This window comes from Aspergillus costaricaensis, assembly GCF_003184835.1.
Source record: "Aspergillus costaricaensis CBS 115574 unplaced genomic scaffold BO79scaffold_7, whole genome shotgun sequence".
NCBI lineage: Eukaryota > Fungi > Ascomycota > Eurotiomycetes > Eurotiales > Aspergillaceae > Aspergillus > Aspergillus costaricensis.
Genome location: NW_020291807.1, coordinates 37,282 through 62,580, shown reverse-complemented (window position 1 = coordinate 62,580; position 25,299 = coordinate 37,282). Strand labels below are relative to the sequence as shown.

Genomic DNA, 25,299 nt, shown 5'->3' with positions numbered 1-25,299 from the left:
AAATTCTTCTGGGTGGCTTGCTCGACTCACTGTACCGCCAGAACGACGGTTGCGGCGGACCCCTGATAAGACACCTTCCAAAACACCACTTGCCTTCAACGTCTCTTGGAAGAGTGTGACCTTGTTCCGATCGCCTGTGCTTCGTAAGCCTAAGTATTACGAACCCCAGCTCCACCAGATGCTGAGGAATCTGGACAAAGAAAGGGCAACTTGGCCAGGGAAATGAGACGGCCTCGCTTCTGAGACGAACTTATGCTGTACTAAACTCTCCCCAGGCTGGCGAATCAGGCTGTCTATCTTGAGACAAGGAACAAAGAACTCGCGATGAAACATCACACTTAGAGTTCCGAGCCCTCGCAAAGCCGATTCTACGATACGGACCGCTTATTCTTCAGCGTAGTCCAAGGCCAATGGGTACGGAGCTCAGCAGACTCACTGAAGGTGTAGGCCAGAGCTGAATGCGAAAAGCTACGCCCTCCCTCCTTCGCCAGGACTTCACCCGTAATGGGGGATAAGAATAGAAACTCGTGTTAAACGACGAGTTAATCTACAGATCTAAAGAGAAGAATTTTCTTTCTTTTTTCGAGCTAATGCTTAATGCAAAAAGCCTACAGGAAGGGCTTTGATCCAGAATGCCAAATCCTTCTGTCCACACATTGTTACGGGGGGTGTGCATTCTTCCTAAGCCCAGCATTCCAATGTTCAGGCCAACCAGCTCACCAACGGTAGCTCATTGAGTACCCGAAGATCATTAGCTCCACCATGCGGGAAGAGCGTGGAGCAAAGGTTCGGTCGGGGTAATTTAGTGCAAATCATTGAGGCTGCTATCCTACGTATACGACTCAGGATGAGCCAAAGCAACCCAATGACGCTTACACTCCAGGTGTCAGTCAGCCCGTTGAGCCCCCTCTCCACGTCGTCCCTTGACGCGTCGAGCCGTCGAAGCCGGTCGACCTCCATTGTGACACTCATAGTTCGATCCAGCCTCGACATCGATTATCAAACAATGGCGAGGTCGGTATCATTGGCTCAGCACTCGCTGGTTCCTCTAAGACCCGCCCATATCCGCCCTGCTGATACCTCTGCACCCTGTTTCTGGCATAGTAAAGGTTGCATTCCCGCGGGTGGCCATCAGTGCTCCGAGCCCACTGGGTGAAGGATGTCTGGCAGTGGATGGCACGAATCAGCCACCGACTTTGCACTCCTCCTGATTGGCGACAATGGCTTGTGGGAAAGGCATGGGCCGTTCTGCTCGAGCAATTGGGCTGGGGTGGGCCATATCGAGGGGCTGCGTATTCCTTGATGGCACATTCCCTGTCTATCTTGCCCTTGTTGAGAGCTCTTGGAATGTGCACAGAATCCAGCGGAGAATCCAGAGGCTGGGGCCCATCGTAGCAATTCAAATAGGAGCCCTCTGTCTGTTGTTTGTTTGCTTTGTCTACTTTGCATTTTCTGCACTGTTTTCTTCGATTGTCAACTCGTCAAACTGTTCCAACACTGCCAGTGCATTCCATCATCACTTCGAGCCATCGTCATCACCGCGGCCATTTTGGACGGATACTCGGCTAGCTTAGCCGTCCCTTACTTTGCGTCAAGCTTTCCTCTGCATCAAGCTTCTGTGCTTCCGCGGCCTTCGTCGCCAGTCATATCTACTCGGCCCAAGTGTTCGTTGGGTCGACCTTTGACAGCTCCTCTGGTCGTCGCCGCAAACGGAAAGCGGCACCCTGACTGGCACAATGTTCGCCCAGCAGTTCGACCATTCCTTGAATGATTTAGATTTATTTAATCAGTACGTCAATATGGACAACTCCAGTGTGGATGGCAACAAAGATGTTTCATTCCCTGGCGATCTTGACCAAATATTTCAACTTGAGTCATTGTCCAGCGACTGTGGCGAGCACTCTCCGGCCATCTCCACATCAACAGCGCAACCCCATCAGCAAACAGCCCAAAACTGGAGCAAAGACTTCTGGTGTTTGTCCCAGAACGCGGACTCTTCTACCAACCAAGGCCAAAATTTCTCTCTACAGGATACTGTTCACCCATCGGCCGTTTCTGATTTGGGTGTCAACTTTGAAGCTCCGCCGACAGCGTGCGCTCCGGAAACCCGCCCTTCTCCGTCTACTCCTCCAGCAACTCCTAGTCGTAAGACCACCAAGAGTGCTGTGACTACGCCCAAGGTGATCCGACGTCATCGCGAACCTAATGATCGTCGTGGTCCGCTGCACAAGCAGAGCTTCTCACCTGGCATAACACGCTCCTCTCAACCTCAACGGAACAGAATGGCGTATCAAGAAGCCTGGGCGCAGCGATTCAACAACTTCAGCTTTCGCAGCTCGGATGAACGCTTGCCTCTGTCCCCACCACCTTCCGATATCCTCGTTCAACAGGAGAATATGGCTGCAGACAACTCTGCTGCCCACCTGAACCGCACCGAATCACTACCCAAGGCATCAGCTGAAATGCCTCCCCAATATGACACCGGCATCTTTAACCAATCGCCCGCTATCTCCATGCCTTCTCCATCGACAGCTGCGCTAGCGGGGCAGCCCCCGAGATATTTAAGCCAGTCCAGCGGCTCGGGGTTGCCCACCTCAAGCCCCCCTTCGGCTGACGACATCTTCTCCTCCCCACATTCTTCAGGCCCTCAGTCCATGTCTTCCTGGCATTCCGACTCTCTTGGCTCTTCTGGTATTCCGTACAGCACCCCCGATCTGAGTGGACAAGATGGCCAAGCATGGTGGTCGCCAATGGCTTCGAGAGTCCCACAGCGACAGCCTTCGTATCAGCAGATGGTGGCGTCCCCAGCTGCACAGAGACCGATCCAGAACTCTGCAAGTCAGAGTGACATGCTGCAAGGGGGCCTTATGATTCAACTGGACCCGTCGTCATACGATCTTTCTAACACACATTCGTCATTCCCCTCAGCCGGCCTGCCTTCCGCTCCAAATGGTCATGAGAGCCGCGCCTACATGCAGCCCACTGCAGCGCCAGTGGATTCATCGTCATTCGTTACCCCTCAAATTCCCTCTACCCACTCACGCTCTCCGTCGCTGTCTCCGGGCTCAGGCTCACCAAAGAGTGGAAGCATGATGCACAATGGTCACCGGAGGTCATTCCAGCGCCAGAGTATGAACCGAAAGCTTTCCTCCAATTCTATGAGCGCACCAAAACCAGTTAAGGCTCCCCACAGTTCATCGGGAAGTCCAAAGGGAGGCAACAAGGCCGTCACCGTATCCTTCGTGAATTTCACACAGAACGATTCCAAGAGGATCCTCACCGGTGTCGCACCCAGTGGCAGCTCCAAGACCAAGGCACGACGTGAGCAAGAAGCCCGCGCTCGACGCCGCGAAATCAGCGAAGCTGCCTTGCAAGCCGTCCGGAGTGCCGGGGGAGATGTTGAAGCTCTGGAGGCCATCCTATGCTAATATCATATGTAATAGTAATACTCACACGTCGATCCAGTGCATCGCTCGTTTGCCAGTATCCGTTTATTTGTCGTCATTTGTGTTCTGCGGCTAGCCAGTTTTTGAATGTTCGTTATACCATTCCAGAGTCTGTTGTTATTATTCTTTTTACTTTTCTGTTTGTTTCATTTCTCGATACAAGGCAACGGTCGTTTGGGTGTTCGTCTGATCATCACTTTTTCTTTTTGAGCCGAAAAGGATTTGGAGTTTGACATTCATCAAAAGCGTTAGATTGGCGGGCATTCAGGTTCCATCAACCTCATACTAGTTGGATATAATATATACCACTAATATTGCATTCTTGAAAAATGTGTTTGCACAGAAGCGAGTGATCTGTATACATATACCTAGGTGGCGACACACAAGAAATCAAGCACCATGCTTTTTGACATACCTTCACGTTCTAAAGAACCGGCCTGATCAATATACGCCTAACGGCGACCTGGTAGAAAACGCCAATGAAAAATAATGTACATAGCTCATTCATAATACAGTAATAGTTCGTAATATACAAGAGTTGGGGGTTTCCTAAGCCAAAGCTCTAGATGGCCGAGTACCATGTGAGACATCCCATCCCGTCACTGATCACCAGAAAAATGTGATGTCTCTTATCGACAGATACTGTTTCGCAACTGTCTGTAATGTTGCTCCAACGACACTAACGAAACACAGCCAATCAGCTTCTCTCTGCGTATGTCTGGCGTGTTCCGCATTTCGGGAACGGATGGCAACCTGGCAAGGCAACCCCAGATATGCCTATTTTAGAGGTGACGAGTCTGACATATGTGTTTCGGATTGAAGCGAGAGAATGGAGGCCCAAGTACGGAGTAGTCAAGCCAAGCTGCAAATTCTCCACCTCCTTCCCTCTAGACACCTCGCTCACTCATCTCTTCGACGCAGTCGGGCTCCACGAATCAGGCTGCCACTTCTGACCCGGAGCGCCTGCCGCCGCCTTCGCCCAGGGGTCATTCTTCTTCGCAGCCTCGGCAGTTGCCGTCTGCGTATCCTCCGAAGGGCTCTTGTTTGCTTGGGCTACTGTCGCATCACTTGTGTTGGTGGCGGGGAGCGGTTGTTGTTGGGATTTGGGCATATCCAGATACGACGGTTTGCTGGCCCAGCGCTCATCGGCCAGACGGGCTAATTCCTTGATTTGCATTTGTCGGATGATGTCTTGTTGTTGTTCTTGGATGGACGGGGGGTCTGCACGGACGTAACGGAGCCATTGGTGCCATTGGGCTGTAGTTTATCGGGGGTACGGTGTTAGCTGCTGCTGTTGGGGATACGCTATGAAAGACCTGAAGGTGCCACTTACGGCTCACTTGGACATCGGCGAGGTGGGTTTTGGGATCGGTCTTGACGATGCGGCGGAAGCGGCCGGCGTTGAGTTGGTCCTTGAATTCCCAGAAGGTGTTTCCGTGTAGGTCGGTGCCTGAGGAAGATGTGTTAGGAAGGTTTCTGGGGAGCTATAGATTGAGGATGGCAGATGAGCTTACCGACGAGGAATGACCTGCGCCAGGGTAGGCGAAGGCCCTTCCACTTGAACCATAGACTGTTGATCGGACTCATTGGAAGACCGAAGTGAGGATGATGGTCGATCGAAGGCTATGCGATCTAGATTGAGGCAGTGCAGTGGTGGTGGAGTGGCGCGGAGAAAGAGGAAGACGTTCCGATCATCGAAATGATGAAGCCGAGATGAATTGAAGCGGCGATGATTGGGCGATGGTTGACACCCGAAATATTAGGCATACGGGACGTCATCGGTAAGATTGGGCGGTCACGGGGCGTCAAATACGGTATTGTTCTGGGCGTTTCTTTTCTATTTCGGGCTTCGAGTGTTCGATTTCCATTCCACGCCGCATTCCGTTCGCCCTTCAACTTTGGCTTCGTTGCTTTTGTTTTGTCTCTGCCTCTTCGGTCAATCTTCTGCATTGATCCCTCATAATCCCCCGGTGATCTGTCTTCTTTATCGCCTCCCCTTCTCTTCATCTAGACCCTGAATTGATCTTCCGGTTCATCCGCCCTCACATAAGCCTCCACCCCCCTCCTGAACCCCTGTGACGTACTGCCGGTTCGTCCCACCGGAAAGCCACTATAAACACCCACTCCCCCTTATTCTTTTTCGTATATTTTTGCGCCCAAGCTGCCTAACGGTCCTTTAAATTCGTCTGCATGTCCCAAACGCTCTGATTGAGACGGCTCGAACTACAAGATGGCCTCCGTCACCTCGCTTGACAAGGACTTGCGCAGTCTGCGCTTGTCCCGCTATACCCCGCAGGCAGCTACGGAAGTCCGCGACTGGATTGAAGAAGTGTTACACGAAAAACTCCCGCCAGGAGATCTCCTAGATGCTTTGAAAGATGGTGTTGCACTCTGCAGGTGAGAATAATACGATTTTCCTTCCAAAAACAGTGCCGTTCAAGAACACTAACAATGTTGCAGGCTGGTCAACTTGGCCGTCTCCCCCGGCGTCAAGTACAAGCAGTCCTCGATGCCGTTCGTGCAAATGGAGAACATCTCTCACTTCCTTCGCGCATGTCAAATGCAGCCCATCAGCCTCCCTCCGCACGATGTCTTCCTGACCGTCGATCTCTACGAAGCCAAGGACCCCGCACAAGTCCTACAATGTCTTACGTCTTTCAGTCGTCGGGCCAATGCTCTCCAGCCTAGCAAGTTCCCTCGCGCACTCGGTCCTCAAAGCAAGGCAGCTACTCTGAGCCCGCATGCCACCGGTTCCAGTCAAGGCGCTTATACCCCCACCAAGTCGAGTGTATCCGGTCACTCCAGCCCGGCAAGATCCCCGAAGCCAGTCAGCAGCTGGAGCAAGAAGTCTGATGAGTTTGTCACGGCCCCCGCCTGGAATATTCACCAGTACGGCTACATGGGCGGCGCAAACCAGGGCAGCATGGGCGTTGCCTTTGGTGCACGTCGGCAGATCACCACCGCTGCCCCGCGTGTCCCCAGCTTGGCGGAGAAAGAGAAGCGGAGAAAGGAGGAAGAAGAACGGCAAGTTTTGGAAAAGCAGGAAGCAGAGCGCCAGCTCCAGCAGGAGCGCGAAGCGGAAGAGGAGCGTGCCCGCATTGAGGAAGAGCGCCGCTGGGAGGAGGAAACCAACCGTCTGAGGGAGCAAGAGCGGCGTCAAGTCGAGGAGGAGCGCAAGCGCTGGGACGCGCAACAGCGCAAATGGGAAGAAGAGGAGCGTCAACGCCTGCGTGAAGAAAAAGAAACGGAAGATAGGCTAGAGCGCGAGCGACTGCAACGACGAGAGGCGCAAGACAGCCGTCTCAACGGACAGTTCCTCAGCCAGTACCAAGCCAGTCTACCAGCAGCATCTCCCGTCCCCCCAGTCTCCAGCGAGAACCGCGAGAGACAACGAATCCGCGAACTCGAGCGCGAGCTAGAACGCGCCAAGGAGAGAGAACGCCAATACGAGCGTGAACGTCAAGACATCCAAGAACGGGCCACCAAATCGCCGCCTCGCAGTCCCCGGCCAGCCCAGCCCAGCTACGACCTATCTTCCCTCGAGCAAGAGCGTCGCATGCTACGCACCGAATGGCAAAAGCACCACGACGAGCCACTCACAGAATCAGACATCCCCCCAAGCATGCCTCCCCGACCCCTCCCAGAGCCTGTCATCTCCGCCGAGGACAAACCATCCACGCCCCCTCGCCCCTTGCCCGACCCCACCGGAGCGAAGCCCCCTATGCCTCCACGGCCCCTCCCCGATCCCACAAGCTACACCCCTCCATCCCAAAGCCCCTACACACAAGAGAGCCGGGTCGACCGATTCCTCGCATCCAACCGACCCCCTGTTGCCCCGAAGCCCGCCGCCCACCGGCCTCAGGACTACACCACCACAGCGGAGGTAGACGCCGAGGATAGCCGTCGCGCCGCCGCTCAAGAGAAGACCAAGGCCGGTGGCTGGGCTTCCAAGTCTCTTCTGGAACGCGAGATGGAGCGCGAACGGGAACGTCAGCGCGAGTGGGAGGAAAACCAGCGCCAGACACAGGAGGCAGCAGCTAGGGCTGGGTCTTCTACTGCGGGCGCTAAGCGGCAGATTATTGGGCCGAGGCCACCTCCGTAAATATAAAGTGGAGTGTGCCCTTTTCATAGTTCGCTTTTCCTTCACCCCCTTTATCTATTTTGTCTGCCTGTCTGGTTTTAGTTTGTCTCCCCTGTGTTGTGGATATACCCTTTTCTTTTGCCTCCTTTTTTATCCCCTTCGCACCGCTTGGTGCGGTGGTGCGTGCAATTGCGAAGTTTGCTTGGTTTGCGTGGTCCAAAATATATTTCTGTCCGGGAAAAGAAAAATCGAAATGAAAGGATTGAAATCAAATGTAAATAAATAAGTAGTTCAAGGTGAATTCCGATAGACAATTCGAACTAGTTCAGTTTCAGTTTCATATCAGTTCCAACTAAAATGGGTATTTGTACTATCTATACATTAAGGAAATATGGCCGAAAGCTTGCCTCAAGACAGTATGAGAGTCGACGAGCGAAACAGAAGGTATACTTAGACAAACAAGGAAAGCAACATGACGCGCTTGCTATTGATTCGCTCACTCCAATCACGCACGCATGCAAATAGAAGAAAGAAAAAGATGAAACAATTTAATACCTCAAGCATCATGTGGTAGTGGCATCACCCTCGAACGGCAGAATACAAAGCACGAGAAATTGTAACCGCTCCGCACTCTCCTCCAACCACGCCCGCTCGATATCATCCGCCCACCTGTAAGCTTCCTGGACATATTTCCGCGATTGGTATTCGGACCGGTCGAAACGACGATTAACGCCCTTATGAACAGCTTCTCGCAGACTTTTCGTGACGCTTAGCATGCCGTTATCGGCGAGAAGAATGATCAGTGACTCCAGGATGAGGGAGATTTTGGTGTTATCGGCTATGAATTTTGTGCTGGCCGCGTAAGGCAGGAAACATCGTTCCAGCTTGGCTTGGTTGAGATATTCGTCGTCGGTGTCGGGGGCGGCGGTCTCGCGCATGCGAAAGAGGAGGAACTCGCAGAGGGTGGTTTTGGCATGGCCAGAGAGGTAGGGGAGGGTGGAGGGGCTGATGAAGGCTTGGAATACAGGGAGGGGCAGATGGCGGATGTTTTCGGCGTAGAGGTGGTAGAGGTCTTCGAGGTGGATGAAGTCGTCGGGGAGGTATTGGGAGACGGTGGATAGGAGTTGTAGGAGTCGTTGTCGGAGACCGAGCGAGCGCATGCCTCCGTAGAAGCCGACGTCGCCGTGCATGTAGGGGATGTGTCTTGTGGGAAGCTCTTCGATGGGCACACGAGCGCCAGTGCTTGGGGCAGAGCCGCCGTATGGGCCGGGGGGTGTATTGATGCCGTTGGGGCCTATGGCGAGTGATTTGCCTCTGCGCTTGGGCTGGGGTGCGCGCCGAGGGGTGGGTTTTTCTTGAGAGCGTTTGGACCTGCTGGTGGTTGAAACAGACGGATATACTTCCTCGTCGGAATTGGCGTCCGTCTCATTGATATCCTTGTTTTCATCGTCATAGTCTCCATCCTCGATCGGATCATCGTCCGTGAGGTAGTCGCCGAACTCGTTCTCATCGATGTTGACCTGCGCGCTGCGCTTTCTGCTGGTGGAGGTGTGAGCTTTTGCGTATTTGAGTTCATTTTCGAAGACTTCGCGAAACTCGTTGCGAGAGGTCGAGCCACCGTCTGCAAAGATGGAGCGGACGATGCGCCGGTATGGACCGTACGTGGTGCTAGCTCCGTGAATGTAACGGAATATGAGGCTTTCTCTGAGGATCTGCAGGGCTGGATCATCGTCATGATGCATTTTCCTCCTTCGGGACTTCTTCGGGGAGGGCGGTGGTCCCTGTTCATTAATGGTGATTCCGGTGTGAGCCTCCTTATACTGTCGAAATCGTTCGTTCCAATCACCCTCTAGAACATCACACATGTATTCAAGCCAGACCTGCCACCACGTCCAGCGCGGACGATGGCGAACAGAACAGTTGAACGCCCAGCCAACGACATGCCAAAAGTCTTCTGCATTAGACCACAGGGAAAGAGACTGGCCTAGATCTAAGTTCAAGGGTTTCGTATCATCGGAAGATAGGTCCGAGGGTGGGGGAATGTTCTCTGCCACGGGACGTCGTCTTGTATGGCGGGGAAAATCGGGTACGTTGAATGAGAATGCGACGTTTAGCTTCGAAGAGATGGGTCCGACGAGTGTATTGGTCAGTCGAAGCAGACGTAATGCGGCCAGGGGTGCTTCTTCCTCCTCAGTTGTTTTTGCGCGCGTGGTGGTGGAGGGGTGTATGAGGAGAGTTGCGGCTAGGGCGAGTTGCTGGACGGGTGGAGTATATACTGGCGCTGAGGCAACGGTACCGGATGTGAGGATATTCAGTAGAAAATTGATAGCTTGTGTATCTAAACCGGGAGGTCAGATGTGGACAAAGAAGAAACAGCGATGCGGAGGAAACGGACAGAGTCTCTCTTCAAAGAAGATGGCTGCATGTTGAACTAGCTCGAATGGAATGGGTTTGGCGGGTCCATGAACAGGCAGAATCGCCTCTAGAGGTTCTGAAGCCGCCATAGAAGATGGGAGTGAAGGGAGAGGTAGAGAAACGAAGAGGATATGGAGAAGATGAGGGAGAAATGGAGATGAATGGAAATGGAAATGGCGGAGCGATAAAGAAAGCGACGCGATGCTTATCGATAACCCAGCCGGGGCAGCACGTGTGCCAGCCAATCAGATGTGGTGCCTGACAATGCGGGCCACAATCAGGCAGTCCCACACTGCGAGACCAATTCGGCTTGTTCCCTACTGTTTGCAACAGAGAAATGAAGGGTTGGTTGAAATGGACGGGATAAACCAAGTATCCTGAGCGTTGGCCTGAAACTTCCTGAGCTGCGGAGAGTTGATGATTGCCGACTTTTAGGATATCATGCATAATAATGAGTCAATTCTCAGCAAATCAGGGTGCTGTAGTGTAGTGGTCATCATGAAACGTTGTGGTTTTCCGCAGCGCCGTTTCGACCTGGGTTCGATTCCCAGCAGCGCCAACAATTGGCGTTTGAGCCTGATCTGCTTTCTCTTTTCTTTTTGTGCGATAGATACACTTTATTTATCGCTCTATTTCATTCGAAACCATGTTTTTTGTCTACGGCGGCCACCATATAATAGCCCTTTTTCTGCTTTCAATTCTGATACTGTGCTACATTCATCAGTGTCTCTCTTCCATTGCTAAGTTCAAGCCACCGAATCTCTGTGGGCAAAGAGACTGAGATACGTAGTATTCCGCATGAACCGCCATCACCATATTAATATACAAGTTAATGTGCAGCCTCATCGGGGTGGTAGTAGTCTATACAGCAACTAATGAATATTAGGTAGTAGTACTTACTATATGATTACTCCATGTATTAGTGGTACGAGTGGTTGGTGTGTCTGAATACCTTCCCGATTATATATAGAAGGGCTACACCACTACACCGAAGGATAGTGAAAAGCCATGACACCTAATCACGAAAAAAGGAGAGATAAGCAACGAGCATATTATAGAGCTAAGTGGTACCTCTTAAAGTCATATGCACAAAAGTTAGTGACCTGTGGTGTAATTAGTGGCTGGCTACTCCCATGGATCCGACGCTCGGACGGAATATCGTAGGAGCACAAGTGCGATGAATTCCCAAGATACCCATTCGACAGAGAATCATACTATCCAGGAAGAATCCTAATCCTACTTCTGTTCCACCATAGCACACGACAGGGAGTTGGGTTCTGCAGCAGATTAGTCGTCCTAGCACAATTCGTGGACTAGCAAGCATGCTGGCTATCTTGCCCAGCACCACCCTGGAGAGCCACCGTCCGTTAGGTCACATGGACGGAAAATATGACCAGACACCACTATCTGAACGGCAAGTCAGACAGAATCTTCTTGAATAGACCGTGGGCAGTCCCACGGATCATCCACAGCCACCTTCCCAACCAGCCCAACTGTCCAGGAACATGAAGCTATACTCCTTTCGCTCGGGCCCGAACAAAGTTTGGCCGAAGTATCCACACCCCGTGCCACGAAAAGCTTGACCTGAGCCAATCGTTTGAGGATTCACGTTCCCAGCATCATTCGTATCGTCTTTTTTTTTTTTTTTTTTCGTTTGCCGAGTGTATGTACCCCCAAAATGAATGCTTCTATAGCAGTAGTGGGGACAACATATGGCAGGGATGAATCCCCCGCGCCCCCTTGAAACCTGTGCGCAATGTCGGTAAAGTTTGGATGAACCTTCCAGTTGATGCCCCGCGTACCTCGTATGATGTGGGTGATACAAGCCAGAAAGGCAGGGAGCTGCGCGCGAGCCGTCCGGTAGACGATTCGCATTCCCATTGGTGATCTCGGCAGTCGAACGAGATTCACCATCCCAGGGTGCACAATACGAAGTCACTGGAGCCAGATGGCAGCCATTCACTGACAGTATCCAGATAGAGATTGGCTTCGTAGTATGCTCGTGGTCCATACTACTAATTTAGCTGGTCTGAACGATGCTCCGTAGGTCTGATTGGAGGGGCGTAGTCTAGTTATCGGATGTCTCACTTGTGACTCAATTCACCACCGCAAAAGACCCTTGCATTCCCGGCGGGATTGATAATTGACCCGCATATCCCACAGACCCAATAACTAACCAGTCTTTCCGCCATAGGCGCATTTCTCTCAACCAGCACGTGTGTTTGGGGTGGTTGATGAATGGATCTATGTCTCTATCTGGTCATGATAAGCGGACGGATACCCAATCCGATCGGCTCGTTGGACGTGGGGTGATAAACAAGATCGACCACGGTGAGGGTGAAAATCCTCCCTTCCCACCTCGCATCACATCATACCTGATGCATGTGTCCTACACGGTATGGTAAGATGAAACCTGTAAAAAAATCCGTTTTACGGCGAGGGGTAAGATAGACGGATGTGGCTCGAAGAAAAAAAAAGCGGAAGAAACCCGCCAAGCGAGCGAATACTTATCAATCAGCGGATCTCGTATTTCGAGAGATGATCTGATTAAATAACTTTTTGTTGTCGCGTGTGTTTGTGTTGCGTTCATAGGGCCAATTTTCTTCCCTTCGTCGTCAATATGGGCAATAATCCGGTATTTGCTGTCACTGGTAGGTTCATCACAACATAACAGGGATATCCATGAGATGATGGGTTACTGATTCCAGTCAGTGTTCTTCATCTGCTTCCGAGAATGCTTGGAAACAAGCGTGGTTGTGTCTGTGCTGTTGGCTTTCTTGAAGCAGACTCTCGGGGATGACGGGGGCGATACGTATAAGCGACTGGTGAGACAGGTAAGTGTACTCACGGCTTCAACATGTCATTATCGCTGAATTCAATTGCTGATGATTGTCTCGTCCACACCAGGTCTGGCTAGGATGCGCACTCGGACTATTCATCTGCCTCTGTGTCGGCGCGGGCATGATTGGCGCCTTTTACAGCCTAGGCACGGACACGTTCTCTAGCACCGAAGATATCTGGGAGGGTGTTCTAGGAATCTTAGCATCTCTCATCATTGCGGTCATGGGAGCAGCCCTATTGCGAGTGTCAAAACTGCAGGAGAAATGGCGGGTTAAGCTCACCAAGGCTCTTCAGCACCATCGCAACACCAACACCTCGCGCAAGGGCCGTGTGAAGATGTGGCTCGAGAAATACGTCATGTTTATCTTGCCATTCATCACCGTACTTCGTGAAGGACTGGAGGCAGTGGTGTATGTTGGTGGTGTTGGATTGGGATTGCCGGCTACCTCTTTCCCTTTGGCGGTAGTGGTCGGTCTCATTGCAGGATGCTTGGTTGGATATCTGATTTATCGGTAAGTAAACCACGCACCGTAACTTGCTAGATGACACAAGCTAATGCAGACATCGCATGTTATAGAGGAGGCAGCGAATCGACCATGCAATTTTTCTTAATTGTCTCGACCTGCTTCCTTTACTTGGTAGCCGCGGGCTTATTCTCCCGCGGTGTATGGTACTTCCAAAACCACGCTTGGAACAGTATCATTGGCGGGGATGCTTCCGAAACGGGATCAGGCCCTGGGTCTTATGACATCCGACAGAGCATCTGGCACGTCAACTGCTGCAACCCCGAGTTGGGAGGTGGCGGCGGATGGGGCATTTTCAACGCCTTGCTGGGATGGACCAACTCAGCCACATACGGATCCGTGATTGGCTATAATCTATTCTGGCTCTGCGTGATGCTCGCCTATGCTGCGATGCTGTATCGGGAGCGGCGTGGTGCAATCCCCGTTATTGACCCGATGATTGCGCGCTACCAGGCGTTCAAGGCCCGGGTGATAGCAACCATTCTTCGTCGACCAGTGGAAGAAGAGAGCGTTGAGCCGGTGGAGCAGTCGGGGATTTTTGCAGAGAGTGGCAAGGCGAAGGAGACTGGTGTCGGAGGGCCAATGTCTGTGAGGGAGGCGGAGGTTAGGGCTGCGTAGCGATAGACCGATGGTGCTAGACTGCTAGTATAGACAACGGAGCGGGGGGTTTTCTCATTGAACCGCGTCATGCGGGTAATGTAAGTAGATTATAATTTGTAATCGCATCTGGCGGCTTTATGGTTCCTTGACGAACCAAGAAAAATAATAGGCGCCAGTTCCGCAAATTGTCAGAGGAAGACACAATGATACTGCGTAGTAAATGAAAGTAGGGCAATCGTAATTAAACCATACAACACGTTACCGCAAGAATACTAGCGTAATACCCGCTCTTGGCGCGACCGGGCCCAGCATCAGATAAGCCAACGCCCAGACAGTTTGATAAGATTTGGGGCACAAGACACCATCTGCTCGCGTGCAAATGACGAGGAAAAGAAAATCTCTGTTCGACTGCCATCTTTAAGCCATTTCATTGTCGGAGATATTATAGCCAAGCCATGCCAAGTCGGCGTTCTCTACCTGAACTGGGGATCAAGCTATTGTGGGACTGCATGCTGGGTGGGACTCCGAGAAATCTACCAGTTCGGGCGATGGTGGGAAACCGTTCCTCACATACAGCCCAGTATTCGGTAGTACTAGTCAATATCAGATGGGCTATCTGATTCGTCTCAAGCCTCGCATTCGTGGATGGCTCCTCCTCATTTTACCTTCATCCGGCGGCCCGACTGATTGATAAGTGGGATGATTGATCCATAGTATCTAGTAGTCATACTAGTCATTTAATTCATCTTACCTTTTTTACTTTTCTCTCTCGTACTCCACCCTGCCAACTGAAACCCCCCAAGGGCCTCCAGCCCAGGGTATATAGAACCCCCAACGTAGAACCTCCCCCCCTTCCCTATTTCTCTTTCCTTCTTTGTCCGAGCAAATCCCCTCCCTCTCTCTCGTCCTTCATCGTCCGCCCTTTCATCCCGGACAGGACAGATAGACAGACAGACAAGATGGCCTTCCCCAGCCGTCTTCTCCCCTGGCTCGCCGCCACCATCTTCTTCTTCATCGCCCAATGCCAGGCCAAAACCGTGACCTATGACTGGAACGTCACCTGGGTGACCGCCAACCCAGACGGCCTGGCCGATCGCCAAGTTGTGGGCATCAACAATCAATGGCCCCTGCCCATCATCGAAGTCGACAAGGGCGACCGCCTTGTAGTGAACATGCACAATGGACTCGGCGACAAGAGCGCTTCAATCCATTTCCACGGCATGTACCAAACCAACACCACGGAAATGGACGGCCCATCCATGTTGACCCAATGCCCTGTGCCGCCGGGCAGCTCCATCACGTACAACTTCACCGTCAACCAGAACGGCACGTACTGGTACCACTGCCACACCGACTACTGCTACCCAGACGGCTACCGCCAGGCCCTGATCGTGCACGACAACTCCTCCTACTTCGCCGACAAGTACGACGAGGACCTCACCATCACCATGACAGACTGGTACCACGAACTGACCGAGACCATCGCCCCGACCTTCATCACCGTCGATAACCCCACCGGCGCTGAGCCCATCCCGGACTCCTTCCTCTTCAACGACACCCTCAACACCAAAATCCCCGTGGAAGCAGGAAAAACCTACCTCTTCCGTCTCATCAACATCGGCGCCTTCGTCGCCCAGTATTTCTACATAGAAGACCACACCATGCGCATCGTCGAAGTCGACGGCATCTACACCGACGAGGCGGAAGCAGACATCCTCTACATCTCCGCCGCGCAGCGCTACACCGTCCTGGTGACGATGAAGAACTCCACGGAGAAGAACTACCCCATCGTCATGGTCGCCGACTCCCAACTGCTCGACACCATCCCCTCAGACCTGCAACTCAACCAGACCAACTGGCTCGAGTACAACTCCAGCGCCGCGTTCGAGCAAGCCGTCATGACCGTCTCCGACTGCTCAGACCTCAACCCCTACGACGACATGGGCCTGGTCCCCCATGACAGAATGCCCCTTCTCGAGAACCCTGACATCTCCCTCGATCTCACTGTCACCATGCAAGTCCTCGACGACGGCGCCGACTACGCCTTCCTCAACGACATCTCCTACACCGCTCCCAAAGTCCCCGCCCTCTACACCGTCATGTCCGCGGGTGACCAGGCCACAGACGCCACTGTCTACGGCGACTACACCCACTCCGTCGTGCTGGAGAAGGACCAAATCGTCGAGATCATCCTCAACAACGGCGACACCGGTACCCACCCGTTCCATCTTCACGGTCATGCCTTCCAGATGATCGATCGGTACCCGCCGTATGGTCCTCATTTCTATGACTACGCCGACGGTGATCCGATCACCTACAATGCCTCGAACCACACTGCTTTCCCGGAGTACCCGCCCCGGAGAGATACCTTTGTGCTTCCGCCCCAGGGTTACTTCGTTGTGCGCTTCAAGGCCGATAACCCCGGTGTGTGGTTCTTCCATTGCCATATTGATTGGCACTTGGCGCAGGGTTTGGCTATGGTGTTTATTGAGGCCCCGTTGGCTATTCAGTCTAGCGTTACTATCCCCCAGCAGCATTATGAGGTTTGTGAGGCGGCGGGTATCGCTACGGCGGGTAATGCCGCCGGCAATACCGAGGATTATACCGATCTTACGGGCCAGAATAAGCAGGTAGCGTGGTTGCCTGGTGGTTTCACGGCTAGGGGTATTGTGGCTTTGGTGTTCTCGTGTGTGAGTGCTTTCTTGGGTATGGGCATGATTGCTTTCTATGGATTGTCGGATATTAAGAAGGGTGGGGGTCAGGTGCAGACTAGGAGGGAGGAGGTGAGAGAGCATGAGGATTAGTTGTTTTACTTTTATTTGTTGTTTTGTTTGGATAAGGGGGTTTGAAGAAGATGCTCTGGTTTGCATCAGATACCCGATGAATTAGATAGGATTAAAAGTATGTAATGTATTAGAAGTGTAAGAACTCTTTGTCTTATCGTCATCTTCGTAACTCGTAAATTCCACAAGATGGGCATAGAATAATTATTTAAGAGGGAAAGGGTATGCATGGCCAGCATAAATCGTATCAATATAAGGAAGTCGGACTGCCTCCCCACCCCTATGCCATCGATAGAAGCCAGCCGACGATATACTCATCGCCGTGTCTTGTAGTAGGTAGTCTGGCCAACCCTTACTGCCCGGTTTGATTTGTCTTTCTGGGAAAAGTGGACTCCTGGGCTACTAGATTGCCCGGCAATTCACCTAATGGTAACCGAGATGTTGGTTTTTGTCTTGCCCGAAATATTTCCCGTCTGCTGCCAGAGTTTTTTGGAGGCGACTCAAAGTCAATGATCACGAGGCCGCCAGTCTCTTCGTTCCAAAGTATATTGCGCCATTCTGGATCGCTATGAATGACACCACACGCACTAATCTTTTCCAAGACCTCATTGCGCTGCTCTCGGAAAGAAGGAGCAGTCTGCTCAGTCATAACCTTGTTCGCTCTAATACCTGCCCAGCTCAAAACAAGCATATGCGCCATCAACTGGCCGTGGTACCAGTACCGAACGCGCGGAGCGAAATCCCCCACGCATACCGGAACATGCGTGCCTTGAAGAGAGCGGAGATGATGGTAGGCTTTGATTTCTTGCCCGAGGCTTGGCAGCTGTTCGGCGCTAGTGGCCTTGAGAACCACAGTGTATCCATGGGATAATAAGGTGGCTTTCAAGAGGAAACCAGTCCTACCGACGATGTGTAGCTGCTCGAAACCAAATTCCCGATCGCGCGATAATTGATCAGACAGGAGGCGCGTCAAATCACGAGCGTTAATCTTGTGGACTAGATGTCCGTGTTTTTTGACGTTCGGACATTGAGGATCCAGAGGGCCTCTCTTAGCCAAACCACGCAGGCAGTTCATCGTGCAATACAGGTCTTGAATCGCGTTCTCTGACTTTTCGGCTCTTTTCGGCGTGCACCCGCTAGCTTCCTGGGATCCTCGTCCTCGTCCTCGTCCTCGTCCCCGCCCCCGCCCTCGGTCGCCTCGAGCCCTTCTAGAGGCATTATTAGGCGGCGGAGAAGGGGAAGGCGGGCTTGAAGGAGCTCCTGCTTCGTCTCCATGCTCATCCTCATCGTCAGTTCCTTGGCTTTTTCGTGACGGCTGGAAGTCAGGCTGACAACGCCGTCGTAGCATATACGGGGACCGATCCACAGGCTTCCATGACGGGGGCTTATATTCGGAAGACGGTGGCTCTTTGCGGACCGATTCCGGTATCTGTTTTAAGATATCCAGGTATTCAACTTCCCACGTGTCCAAATTATCGGCTGCATCGTACCACGCCTGAGATGGACGATCAGCTTGCACGGCGTTGAGCGTGAAGGCCAGAACCTGAGCAACTGCTGTTCGGTGTAGACGAAGCTCATCCTCGTCAGTGACATCCCGGTTGGGGACGAGCAAATAGTATTGCACAACCGATGGATCTTCGGTGATGCGAAGACAGATGAAGGCCTCCCCGGTGCAGATATAGCCGTGTTGGACTCCCACGTCTACCATGTATGAGAAAAGCTGGGTGATTACTGCTGCCACGAGCCGAGTAGCATGGTATTCGAAGCTGTCTCCATCCGTGTTGATGACATCTTTCTCCAAATCCATCTCGTGGAGACCGGCGAGTATTTCAGCCAGCGATAGCTTATGTGGAGCTTTGTGTTCGACAGCATACACGGGCACTCGTTGATCGTCTGATATTACATGGACGCAGAACTGGTCAGCACGACGGTTACGTCGTCTCCGATGGACCGGCCGCTGTGCACTTCGTGCTCTGCCTCGAGTAGAAGGTACGTGTTGTACCGACTCTGCTATTCGAAGCTGTTGCATTGTCGTTTCGAGTGGGGAGGTCATGTCATCGGCATTGTTATGGTCCTCGAAACTAATATGTCCATGGAGTTTGAAGCGCCGGCGAAGTCTGTCGTTGTTGTATATCTCCTTTAGAATTGAACGTACGAATCTATCCACGGTGTCGCGTTGGAAGTATCGAAGTTGATGTTCGGACCTTATTGGTAGAATATCTTGCCGGATGAGATCCAGTTGTTCCTTGGACGCGAAAGCGCGATGCGTGGAAAAACCGGGGCCTTCATTATCGAATGCTTCCCAGATGGCCTCCTGAGAGGCAGGAAACCCTTCCCAAGGTACCAAGCGTTTAGGCCGTATTCTATTGACAGGATTGGTTGGGTCACCTTGGGTTGTTAAAGTTGCATCTGCCTCGACACGTATAGCAAGAGAAAGCTCATGACACCCTTCGAGAAGGCCAAGAAGGGTGCTTGGTTCGACTCGCTGCTCTGCCTGACTGATTCGCTGTTCTGCCTGACTGGCTCGCTGCTCTGCCTGGCGGATTCTTTCCAACAATGTATTCACATCATGCTCCATGGCGCGAGCGAGAGAAGGTAGTGGTTTGTTAATTGTAAATAGTCGTAGTAGTATCTATCCCTTTCGGGGTCGACAAGAACTTGCGGTACTGCTGACTAATTGTTGACAGAACGTGGGACTGTGAAAGAAAGAAACAAACAAACTGTTTCAGTCCACCTACAACCTGCAGTATGGGAGAGGAAAGCCACAAAGGGCAGCACAAGTGATTGTTATCGTCCTCTGGAGATGAGAGGGAGTGGGTTAGTTATAGTAAGAACAAAGTCTCCACCTGGGGGGCTCAGGTTCTTCTCTAGGAGACCGCTTTCCCCGCTCTGCTGTGAACCAACTGTGCAGCTTTCGGCGCCTTGGCACATACATCTAGACCATCTTACCCTACTCAACGACAGTGTGACTGTTGGGATATTCATCAATCATAGATCACTTCTCCATCATCTTCATTGGAGTTATAGACGCAGCAGACTGCCCCCAAGACCCATGTAGCCTGCTAATCTAGTCTCTCTCCAAATTGGGCACAAAATGCATTCGTTCACTCTGATCTTCCGTTTATTGCTGGGATCACTGTTTGACACTTCATGTAACAGTTCCTCTTAAGTTTGATCAGCTGCATCATGGTCGTTTAACCGTGGAGAGCACGGATTACGTACTATCCAGTTATTTGGCGCGTTAACCCCCCAAAGGAAACATTATACACCGAAATGGTTTTTTCATTCATATCACAGTAGATCGTCAGAAGGGAATGGAGGCCTCCATGGACTAGTAAACAATTTGGATAACTCTTGCCATTGGACATGGCTATTGCTCGATGAGTTGCTGGGACCCTAGTATTCACTGTGGGACTCTTACCTGATTGAGGACTGCTGATCTCTTGCAGGGGAGATAACAGCAGGCCAAGGGACAGTTGTCTGTCTGACAAACCACTTCACTGTTGTTTGATGGACTTGTGGATCTGCGGGTCAGAAGAGGAGTACGAGATGAATACCGGTATCATAGTAGGTTATCTCGGCTGTTCCCATGGCTGTGTGATCACGTAGCCAGAGTTACATACTGCCAGCCGGATTCGAGTCTAATAAGAGGCTATGAATTACTCCGCTAAGATCACGCCATCAATGGCGGACTGCTGCCTACGGACAGACATATCAGGTCTACAGGTAGCACCACAGCATAAGGAATATCTTCTTATATAGAGTGTAGTGATGAGAAGAGAGTCCAGAACAATCAGACCGGCCTCGCCTTATCTTCATCTATTCCGCATACCCCATTCACGCCAGCACCTTTCTATAAACCGAACCACATTTTCCCCTTTTCCTTGCCTCCTCCATTCTTTTCGTTTTCCGAAACAAGACTGACGAGTCTGTCTGCCCATTGCATGCCGAGATACGAGACCCACGAAATCGAGCACGATAGAGAGATTTGGGATAAAGCAAAACGTTAAAAGAACAGGGAGGCATGGAAAAGAGACAGCGACGCCAAGCGGAGAATATTATCAAGAACGGGAAGTAGTAGTTTAGTAGGGAGAAGCAATAACACACAGGTTAAGTGTAAGGGAATAAAAGCAAGTAGATAAAGCCAAAAAGGAAACGGAAAGGAAAGAGGAAGAGAAGAGAGCGGCTACTCTTCGGGTATATCAGAGAAGAGACCTATTCGCAGACGGTGCGACTAATCACATCAGTTAGCAAGTGACTCACCCACCACAGAAAGCAAGGACAGCAACATACAAACGGCAATTTCGGGATGACAACTCCTAGGGTTGCAAGGAAATTGATGGTGAAATACGTCAAGTCGTAGTGGGTATAATGTGTGCTGAGGAGGAAGAGACAAATGGGTACGCAGAGGAGGAACTTCTTCGTGGGGGTATACTGGTCTCCATTGTCGATCTGCTCCCACATGTTGAGGTTGTCGTACGCGCCGGCGTTGAATTCAAAAGGGATGCCCCGCACCCAGTGGAACATGAGGAAAGAACCGAACATGTAGCTGATGTTGGTGAGCGTCCATGAGGTCTCCTGCGAGACGCCGGGAATGATGTCGAACAAGATCTTGAGGGCAATGATGAGAACGAAGTGAATGGTCCAGGCTCCTAAACGATAGTACAAAGTGGTCAGCCACTGGGGGTGTCATGGAAGTCATGGGGACATATGCTGGTGACAAGTCCCCGCCGGAACTCGAACCCCTCCTTCTGCAGCGACGGAGTGGTGATGATGGGGGGAAAATGGTGGAGATGGAGGTGGCCACTACTCACCCTTGGCGTTGACCCAGTTCGCATTCAAATTGGGCAGGGCAGCCTGGTCGCTGGTGTGCTCAATGGACTCGGGAGGCTCTTGGTAGATGATGCTACTCGACCGTCTCCTCCGTCCAGCTTTGCCCTGGGCCATGGTGGTGTCCGGGGTCAACCGGCGCGACGCAGCGTCGACGTCCGGGGGGAAGGAGATGGCACGGGGAACGATTAGGGAAGACACTTTGGCGGTATTGATCGGAGATCGAGCGAAGAAAGAGGAGGAATCAAGTGACAGGAATGAAGAGGAAATGGTCGTGAGAGAATGGCAGAGTGGTCAAAAAGGACGCCGCGGGCGAGAGAACGAGAGAGCAAGCTGGCTGGAATACCGAGAGACTGGAGTGACTTCGACTGGGAGGCGATCTTGAAGACGATCGGCGGCGGTGTTGGTCACGGGAGCAGGTCTCCGTATTACCGGAACAGGGGGTAAATTACCGCCGGGCCAAAGAATGAAGTTGGACCCTAAGATAATACAATATCACGAAAGTAAAAGCGAGTGGATGTCTTGCAGGATGAGAAAGAGAATCGAAAAAATCTCAAACGAAAGACAATGGAAGAGAAGAAGGAAAAAAGTCAAAAAGAAAAAAAAATAAAAGAGGCCAGCAGTCCGACATCCCGAGGGGCAGCCGAGCAGATCCTCAACTTCAAACTAATTGTCGGCGTGGCTAAGAATAGCCGGGACGCTTGCTGCATCCCATCGTTCTAGATAGAGTCTAGACCACACCATCGCTGCACCAACCAAATGCCATTCCTGTCTGGGTTGATTCGAGACCTTAATTAATGATTATATTGCTATCTATGTTATCTATGAAGGGTTTTCTCCTATTCCATATTCCCTCTATTGGTTATCACGAACATATGAAATCTTACTGGGAGTGTCTGACTCAGGATGAGACTGAAGTGGATAAACGCAATCTACGAGCCTCTCGTTGTTAGCATCTACTAAGAAAATACTGCAGTTAGTACTGGCGGAGAGCTTTTACTTAGGTTCGTCTAGTGTCCACACAAATTAGCTGCAGTGACCATATAGTCTATCTACTGCTGAACAGCTTCGGAAGCGTGTAGTAACCATCTCAGTTTCAATGGCTGAATACTCCGTTTTGCTATCATCCAATAAGATGATAAATCTTCTCATTGCATTGTCCACGCCCTGGACAATCACTCATAAAATATTCCGACTCCGTTAATCCCGGAGCAAAAAAGCAAATGTATCTCTTGGAAACTGAGAAGGTCGCGAACATCGGATCGTTTTGCACTAATCACATGGCATTTGTCGCTTTAATCCAGGGTTTCCCTAGGAAATGCCAATAGCTGATCCCCTAAGATCCTCTCGGTGATCATATCTGAGTTACCAACGCATCTCTAGGATTCCTGATAGGCCATCTCTCGTTGAGGGGACCCATATGAATTGGATATATCCAACACAGCCATCCTTTACTCGCGTCATGACGAAGATCAAACAACAATCAGCAATTTGTAGGAGTCCGAGGAATAGACCGGCCCGTCTCCAAGATCGGAATATCTCAAAAAAAGCCACAATATGTGCCAATTCCAGACACTGCAGCTCATTACGTAGCTTGTCTCCCAATCCTCTCCACCATCAACTTGTACCAGACAGCCATCAGTCTAAAACAATGAAGGTCAGAAGCAATAACAATAATGATGATGTGATGCTGATACTCGTTCGTGACGATACAATACCTGCACATGGCACAAGTGGCTCCTATCACCCGCCGTAAAATTCTCTCCGCGAAATCTGAAGGTAAATCCGAAACGAATCTTGCAGCAGCAAGCAAACGCCTCAACTTCCTGCTCCTTCCCCCTTCCATTCCCGTCTTCTTCCCAGGATGCCCGATTCTCCATCCGACGACAACGATTCCAGAACCGCCGCAGTCGGCCCCCGCGCTCAGACAACCGGCTCCCGCCACTCCTCGCGTCAGAGCTCCCACGATCCCAACCCGAATCCGCGGAAAAGGCGTCGCCGCAGTCGTTCCGCCGACGTTCGCAATGTCCGCGACTTTGTCCCTCAAGGCGCTACCTTTAGTGCAGCGGGACTTGGTGTCGATGTAGACGCTACTTCGTCTTCCGGTTCCGACAGTGACGACGGGTCGTCCGACGGTGGTGATGATGATGATGATGCGCAGACCGAGTCCGCGCCCGCGCCGCCGGCGAGCTGGAATAGAGGCAGCAAAAGTGCGATTCGGACATCGCTTCGCAGTCGCGCGAAGCCAGAGGAGAGCAAGCCCACGTCACAGTTCGACTCTGTCAATGACAAATTCTGGCGCAGTCGCAGTGAATCTGTCTCGTCCCAGGGCGAAAACGAACCGGAAGCATCAAAGCCCGCTCAAGTCGATGGTATTGAAGAGGGTGAAGTGAATGAGGAGGAAGCTTCAGACGAGTCCAGCCAGATGCAGCTCTCCGGCGACTCAGATGACTCGGAGTCTTTGGGATCGGAAGCAGACGATTCCATCCTGCTGAACATCGGGTCACGGAACGGTCAGAGTCTCGGTCAGGATCAGGATGGCTTAATAACCCCAGACGGCGACGACGACTACGACCCCGAGGCATTACCAGTCTCCAACGGAACATCTACCAACGGACAAACCTCCACAAACCAATCCAAGGAGGACGCGCTCCTCCGCTTCTCGAAGAAATACCCGACCGCCCCCTCAACCCTCGCCGACCTCGACCGTGAAGACATGGACATCCAAGCGAAATACCGCTTCTACGACCGCGACGTCAACGCCATCGACCTCCAACTCCCCATCGCCTGCACAGAATGTCTACTCGAGGGCCATCTCGCAGATGTCTGCCCGTCCCGAGAGGTAACGCTCACACCTCCCCCCATCATCCCCACAACCACCAACTAACCAACATATAGTGCATACACTGCGGCGCCTGGAACCAGCACCAAAGCAGCTTCTGCCCGACCTGGCGCCGGTGCCAACGGTGTCGCGCGCGCGGTCACGACGACGACAACTGCCCATCGGCACTGAAAGGCTCCTCCAGCGAATTCCCCTGCGAACTATGCGGCTCGACCACGCACATTGAAGAAGACTGCGACCTGATGTGGAAGCTCACTACTACCCGCCCGGACTCCGAACCCGTCCTCGTCTCCCTCTCCTGCGCCCACTGCACCAGCAACCGCCACCTCATCGGCGACTGTCCCTCCCTCCCATCCACCCGAACCCTGCTCTCCTCATCCTGGACCGTCCGCGGCATCGACCCTAACATGATCACCAACATCAACTCCGTCGTCAACCATCGACGAAACAACAACAACAACAATAACAGCAGTAATAATGGTAATAACCGAGGAGGTCTCAAGATCCGCGGCCGCGCCGACCATCGCCCGCCTTCCTCCGACAGCGACGACATGATGGCTCATCGACGTGCACCTGTCCATCGCGGCGGCCGCGGCAATATCCGTATTGGAAGCGGAATCGGTAGAGGGAATAAGAATATTTCGGGTGGTAATGGGTATCGCGATAGATCTGATTTCGGCCCGTCGAGACAGCGCTCGATGTCGCCGAATCCTCGTTCCATGCGCGGGAGAGGTGGGAAGGATAGTTGGCAGGGTGGCGGTGGTGGACGGGGGAAGTCGTCCGGTGGTGGTGGTAGTCGGCCGCCGTCGAGAGGTGGGAATCCCGGTCGTGGAGGAGGCCGTGGAGGGAAGAGAGGTGGGGGTGGTGGGGATGCGTACCGACCGTTGCCGAGTGCGGCGAAAAAGGCGTGGGATAAGTATCGGTTGTGATGGAGTGG

At 52.1% G+C, this 25,299-nt stretch overlaps 10 protein-coding genes and 1 non-coding gene across 11 annotated transcripts; 6 read left to right on the top strand and 5 right to left on the bottom strand.

The window, feature by feature from the left end:
- Window positions 1-620: 620 nt before the first annotated feature.
- Window positions 621-1,123, bottom strand: BO79DRAFT_74818 (uncharacterized protein). The gene has a single exon (XM_025689688.1). The coding sequence runs from the start codon at window positions 991-993 to the stop codon at window positions 703-705; it is 291 nt and encodes a 96-aa protein (XP_025542216.1). The 5' UTR covers window positions 994-1,123; the 3' UTR covers window positions 621-702.
- Window positions 1,124-1,580: 457 nt separating this feature from the next.
- On the top strand, window positions 1,581-3,762 carry wetA (developmental regulatory protein WetA). Its single transcript, XM_025687988.1, has one exon. It carries the CDS (start codon window positions 1,737-1,739, stop codon window positions 3,426-3,428), a length of 1,692 nt encoding a protein of 563 aa, XP_025542215.1. The 5' UTR covers window positions 1,581-1,736; the 3' UTR covers window positions 3,429-3,762.
- A 119-nt stretch (window positions 3,763-3,881) lies between these two features.
- On the bottom strand, window positions 3,882-5,108 carry BO79DRAFT_207757 (uncharacterized protein). The gene is made up of 3 exons (XM_025682241.1): window positions 4,961-5,108; window positions 4,780-4,896; window positions 3,882-4,703 (listed from the first exon to the last, which is right to left on the bottom strand). Exons 1-3 carry the CDS (start codon window positions 5,031-5,033, stop codon window positions 4,351-4,353), a joined length of 543 nt encoding a protein of 180 aa, XP_025542214.1. The 5' UTR covers window positions 5,034-5,108; the 3' UTR covers window positions 3,882-4,350.
- Window positions 5,109-5,336: 228 nt separating this feature from the next.
- On the top strand, window positions 5,337-7,785 carry BO79DRAFT_207756 (calponin homology domain protein). The gene is made up of 2 exons (XM_025682240.1): window positions 5,337-5,843; window positions 5,907-7,785. Exons 1-2 carry the CDS (start codon window positions 5,677-5,679, stop codon window positions 7,546-7,548), a joined length of 1,809 nt encoding a protein of 602 aa, XP_025542213.1. The 5' UTR covers window positions 5,337-5,676; the 3' UTR covers window positions 7,549-7,785.
- Window positions 7,786-8,090: 305 nt separating this feature from the next.
- BO79DRAFT_141495 (uncharacterized protein) lies at window positions 8,091-10,207 on the bottom strand (the record flags this gene model as incomplete). Its single annotated transcript, XM_025678252.1, has 2 exons — window positions 8,091-9,865; window positions 10,159-10,207. Coding segments are annotated over 2 exons (1,824 nt in total), but the record flags the coding sequence as incomplete, so codon positions are not given.
- Window positions 10,208-10,417: 210 nt separating this feature from the next.
- Window positions 10,418-10,501, top strand: BO79DRAFT_t67. Its single transcript has one exon. It is a non-coding gene; the product is annotated as a tRNA-His (tRNA).
- Window positions 10,502-12,562: 2,061 nt separating this feature from the next.
- BO79DRAFT_235988 (FTR1 family protein) lies at window positions 12,563-13,925 on the top strand (the record flags this gene model as incomplete). The annotated part of the gene is made up of 4 exons (XM_025684538.1): window positions 12,563-12,593; window positions 12,655-12,776; window positions 12,850-13,295; window positions 13,361-13,925. 4 exons carry the CDS (start codon window positions 12,563-12,565, stop codon window positions 13,923-13,925), a joined length of 1,164 nt encoding a protein of 387 aa, XP_025542211.1.
- A 941-nt stretch (window positions 13,926-14,866) lies between these two features.
- On the top strand, window positions 14,867-16,711 carry fetC (putative ferrooxidoreductase Fet3; the record flags this gene model as incomplete). The annotated part of the gene is made up of 1 exon (XM_025687987.1): window positions 14,867-16,711. The coding sequence occupies one exon, from the start codon at window positions 14,867-14,869 to the stop codon at window positions 16,709-16,711; it is 1,845 nt and encodes a 614-aa protein (XP_025542210.1).
- A 478-nt stretch (window positions 16,712-17,189) lies between these two features.
- BO79DRAFT_101226 (uncharacterized protein) lies at window positions 17,190-19,229 on the bottom strand (the record flags this gene model as incomplete). The annotated part of the gene is made up of 1 exon (XM_025677866.1): window positions 17,190-19,229. A coding segment is annotated over one exon (2,040 nt), but the record flags the coding sequence as incomplete, so codon positions are not given.
- Window positions 19,230-20,443: 1,214 nt separating this feature from the next.
- On the bottom strand, window positions 20,444-22,068 carry BO79DRAFT_168415 (ORMDL family protein). The gene is made up of 3 exons (XM_025679423.1): window positions 21,505-22,068; window positions 20,984-21,342; window positions 20,444-20,924 (listed from the first exon to the last, which is right to left on the bottom strand). Exons 1-3 carry the CDS (start codon window positions 21,635-21,637, stop codon window positions 20,877-20,879), a joined length of 540 nt encoding a protein of 179 aa, XP_025542208.1. The 5' UTR covers window positions 21,638-22,068; the 3' UTR covers window positions 20,444-20,876.
- Window positions 22,069-23,384: 1,316 nt separating this feature from the next.
- BO79DRAFT_190163 (zinc knuckle domain protein) lies at window positions 23,385-25,291 on the top strand (the record flags this gene model as incomplete). Its single annotated transcript, XM_025680716.1, has 2 exons — window positions 23,385-24,362; window positions 24,419-25,291. 2 exons carry the CDS (start codon window positions 23,385-23,387, stop codon window positions 25,289-25,291), a joined length of 1,851 nt encoding a protein of 616 aa, XP_025542207.1.
- Between the last annotated feature and the right edge of the window lie 8 nt (window positions 25,292-25,299).

What these genes read in the sequence shown, in the direction of transcription:
- BO79DRAFT_74818 (XM_025689688.1), bottom strand. Translation starts at nt 993, where the DNA reads ATGTCGAGGCTGGATCGAACTATGAGTGTCACAATGGAGGTCGACCGG.
- wetA (XM_025687988.1), top strand. Translation starts at nt 1,737, where the DNA reads ATGTTCGCCCAGCAGTTCGACCATTCCTTGAATGATTTAGATTTATTT.
- BO79DRAFT_207757 (XM_025682241.1), bottom strand. Translation starts at nt 5,033, where the DNA reads ATGAGTCCGATCAACAGTCTATGGTTCAAGTGGAAGGGCCTTCGCCTA. An exon ending in GCGCAGGTCATTCCTCGTCG is followed by an intron (nt 4,897 to 4,960) that starts GTAAGCTCATCT and finishes CATCTTCCTCAG; the next exon opens with GCACCGACCTACACGGAAAC. An exon ending in CGCCGATGTCCAAGTGAGCC is followed by an intron (nt 4,704 to 4,779) that starts GTAAGTGGCACC and finishes GATAAACTACAG; the next exon opens with CCCAATGGCACCAATGGCTC.
- BO79DRAFT_207756 (XM_025682240.1), top strand. Translation starts at nt 5,677, where the DNA reads ATGGCCTCCGTCACCTCGCTTGACAAGGACTTGCGCAGTCTGCGCTTG. An exon ending in GATGGTGTTGCACTCTGCAG is followed by an intron (nt 5,844 to 5,906) that starts GTGAGAATAATA and finishes ACAATGTTGCAG; the next exon opens with GCTGGTCAACTTGGCCGTCT.
- BO79DRAFT_168415 (XM_025679423.1), bottom strand. Translation starts at nt 21,637, where the DNA reads ATGGCCCAGGGCAAAGCTGGACGGAGGAGACGGTCGAGTAGCATCATC. An exon ending in GAACTGGGTCAACGCCAAGG is followed by an intron (nt 21,343 to 21,504) that starts GTGAGTAGTGGC and finishes ACTATCGTTTAG; the next exon opens with GAGCCTGGACCATTCACTTC. An exon ending in TCATCCCGAAATTGCCGTTT is followed by an intron (nt 20,925 to 20,983) that starts GTATGTTGCTGT and finishes TGATGTGATTAG; the next exon opens with TCGCACCGTCTGCGAATAGG.